Genomic DNA, 2,387 nt, shown 5'->3' with positions numbered 1-2,387 from the left:
GACGGCGGCAGCAGCGGTCGGGCCGAGCCGAGCCGAGCCGAGCCGAGCCCAGCCCAGCCCACAGCCCAGCCGAGCCGAGCCCAGCCCAGCCCAGCGCTGATCGCCCCCTTCCCGGCCCCGCAGCAGCCGCCGCCTCTGGGTAAGGGGGTGCGATGGGGGGCTGGATGCGGGGGTGCAAGGGGATGCTGTGCGAATGCGGGGCCATGCGGTGGGGGCCCGGCTGGATCCCTCCACGTCCCCCTCGCCGCAGCCCGGCTCCGGCTGCGGAGGGTCTGCGCTGCCCGGGGTGGATGGGCTTTCCTGCAGCGAGCCTCCAGCACAACGCAAAAATCCCCGCTTAAAGCAGGGCCGGGGTGTCTGCGGAGAGCTTGGGCTGCCCGGAGGGCTCGGACCCCACAGGGAAAAGCAGCTGGATTTAACTAACGTCCCTCTCCCTCCCTCTTCTCTTGTAGAACTGACACCTTCCAAATCTGCTGCTGCTGCAAAATAAAATGGAAACCATGCACGAGCTGATCCCCTTTGCCAAAGAAATGCTCAGCCAGAAGCCCAACAGGAAAATGGTCAAGCTGTACATGCTGGGCAGCGTGCTGGCGTTCTTTGGTGTGGTCATCGGTCTGGTGGAGACGGTGTGCAGCCCCTTCACCTCTGCGGGGAGGCTAGAGGAGGAGGAGGAGAAGAAACCTGCCCCAACACAAGAGCAAAAGCTTCCCCAGAAACAGGAGGATTTGATCTTGGAAAAGAAGAACAAGGCGGCAGGGATGCAGAGGGCCCTGGTGATCAGACAGCACGCTTCCTAAGAGCCCCGCGGCTGGCGAGGTGCCTGCTGAGCAGCCAAGCTCCAGGGACTGCTGTCCTGTCCTACCCGGTGGTGGTGGTTCCAGCAAGAAGAGAGAAGGGGTGGCTGAAGGAGGAGACCGCAAGCGCAAGACTTGAAAGAAGTGAACGGTTATATTTGCTGCTGTGCAGCAGTGGGAAAAAATACCTTTTGTTGGTATAAAAATGTGCAAGATGCACAGCATGGTTTCTTATTTTTATTACAGATGCATTTTACAAAATCAATAAATATTTTATATGGTACCAGTGCTCTCCAGCTGCATTCATTTCAAACCCTTCTCTTACATATTTGCAAATAGGTTTCACTTGCGCCTCTGGCTTCTCTCAAGGGGTAGCTGGGGGGACCCAGAACAGTTGAGGGTGGTGGCTGCACCCTCTGATAAAGCCCCCCTCAGTGAGGCCGCTCTGGCAGCGAGGGGGGTGGCGTTCCCGTACCTCCAGCTCCCTTCCAAAATGGGCCAACTGGGGTGGGCAGAGGTGGGGGCATTTGTCTCACATGGGTGACAGACACATGCCCCAAGTTGGAGGGGGTTGTACTTCACGGGGTTATCTAGGTTTAATGGCACAGATTCGGGTCTCTGCCATGGCCATGCATGCCCAGAACTGTTTAAAGAAACCCCTGTCCATGCCCCAGCAATCCTCTTAACAGGCTACGGCTGCTGCACAGCTAAAGCTTAAAAGAAAAATCTACCTTTCCTGGGATCCTTCACAAACCCACCACAGACACCCAATTGTGCAGAATAAATATTAGCTTCCAGTATTATAGGGGTACCACAGAGGGAAGACCGAAACACGGAGAGACACGATGGCACGGTCAGCCTGGAGGGGTGGAAACAGGGATCCAGGCTTCAGGGCTGTACCCAGGGCACTGCCAGACTTGTGAAAGGACTTTAACCTATTTAAAAATCTTTCCTGGGCTTAGTAAGAATCTGTTGCAATCAGCACCATGTCGTGCTAGTCAAATAAACCCTCCAGACAGCCACAGCTGAAAGATCCTGACCACGCTACAGAAGGGAGGGAAGGGAAACAGTCCCTGCCAGTCACGACTGGGGCAGAAAATCCCTCTGTGCTCAACGGCAAAGCCCTGGCCAGCACGGCAAAGGTAGGAGCAGGCCACGCACCTTGCACAGAAGCGGGGAGAGGTACCAGCAATACGCCAGCTAAAAGCAAAACAATTGCTACAAACAGCAGGAGATTATGGAAAATGAACAAGCGCTGCCTGACGCCTGCGCCAAGCGTAAAGCTCTTCCCAGAGCTGCACAAGTTAAGATCAGAATCCGAAAACGTAAGAACGCAGCTGAAGTTCACCCTTACATTTGCATAACACATAACCACGCAATTCATTTTGTTGACAATTATTTCTGTCAGAAAAAACAGCAGCACATTGTGGAGGAGGAATCCTACCGAGTCCGCACAAAAATTGCTCAAGCTTCAAATCAAATATAAAGTAGCTTTTCCTCATGCGGAAAAGAGCAGAGTCCAATTAAATGAAAAACGCCTTAGAGAAATACTTCATTTAGTCCCTAACCAAGCCTTTGGTCTCTGGCAAGGCT

The 2,387-nt window shown here is 54.2% G+C and overlaps 1 protein-coding gene across 1 annotated transcript; it reads left to right on the top strand.

Annotated features, from left to right (window-relative positions):
- On the top strand, window positions 1–1,077 carry G0S2 (G0/G1 switch 2). The gene is made up of 2 exons (XM_068419375.1): window positions 1–139; window positions 453–1,077. The coding sequence occupies exon 2, from the start codon at window positions 492–494 to the stop codon at window positions 795–797; it is 306 nt and encodes a 101-aa protein (XP_068275476.1). The 5' UTR covers window positions 1–139; window positions 453–491; the 3' UTR covers window positions 798–1,077.
- Window positions 1,078–2,387: the final 1,310 nt, after the last annotated feature.

This window comes from Nyctibius grandis, chromosome 27 (assembly GCF_013368605.1).
Source record: "Nyctibius grandis isolate bNycGra1 chromosome 27, bNycGra1.pri, whole genome shotgun sequence".
NCBI classification, from domain to species: Eukaryota; Metazoa; Chordata; class Aves; order Nyctibiiformes; family Nyctibiidae; genus Nyctibius; species Nyctibius grandis.
The sequence above is the reverse complement of the archived record's forward strand: the minus strand, read 5'-3'. Positions and strand labels throughout refer to the sequence as shown.

What these genes read in the sequence shown, in the direction of transcription:
- G0S2 (XM_068419375.1), top strand. Translation starts at nt 492, where the DNA reads ATGGAAACCATGCACGAGCTGATCCCCTTTGCCAAAGAAATGCTCAGC.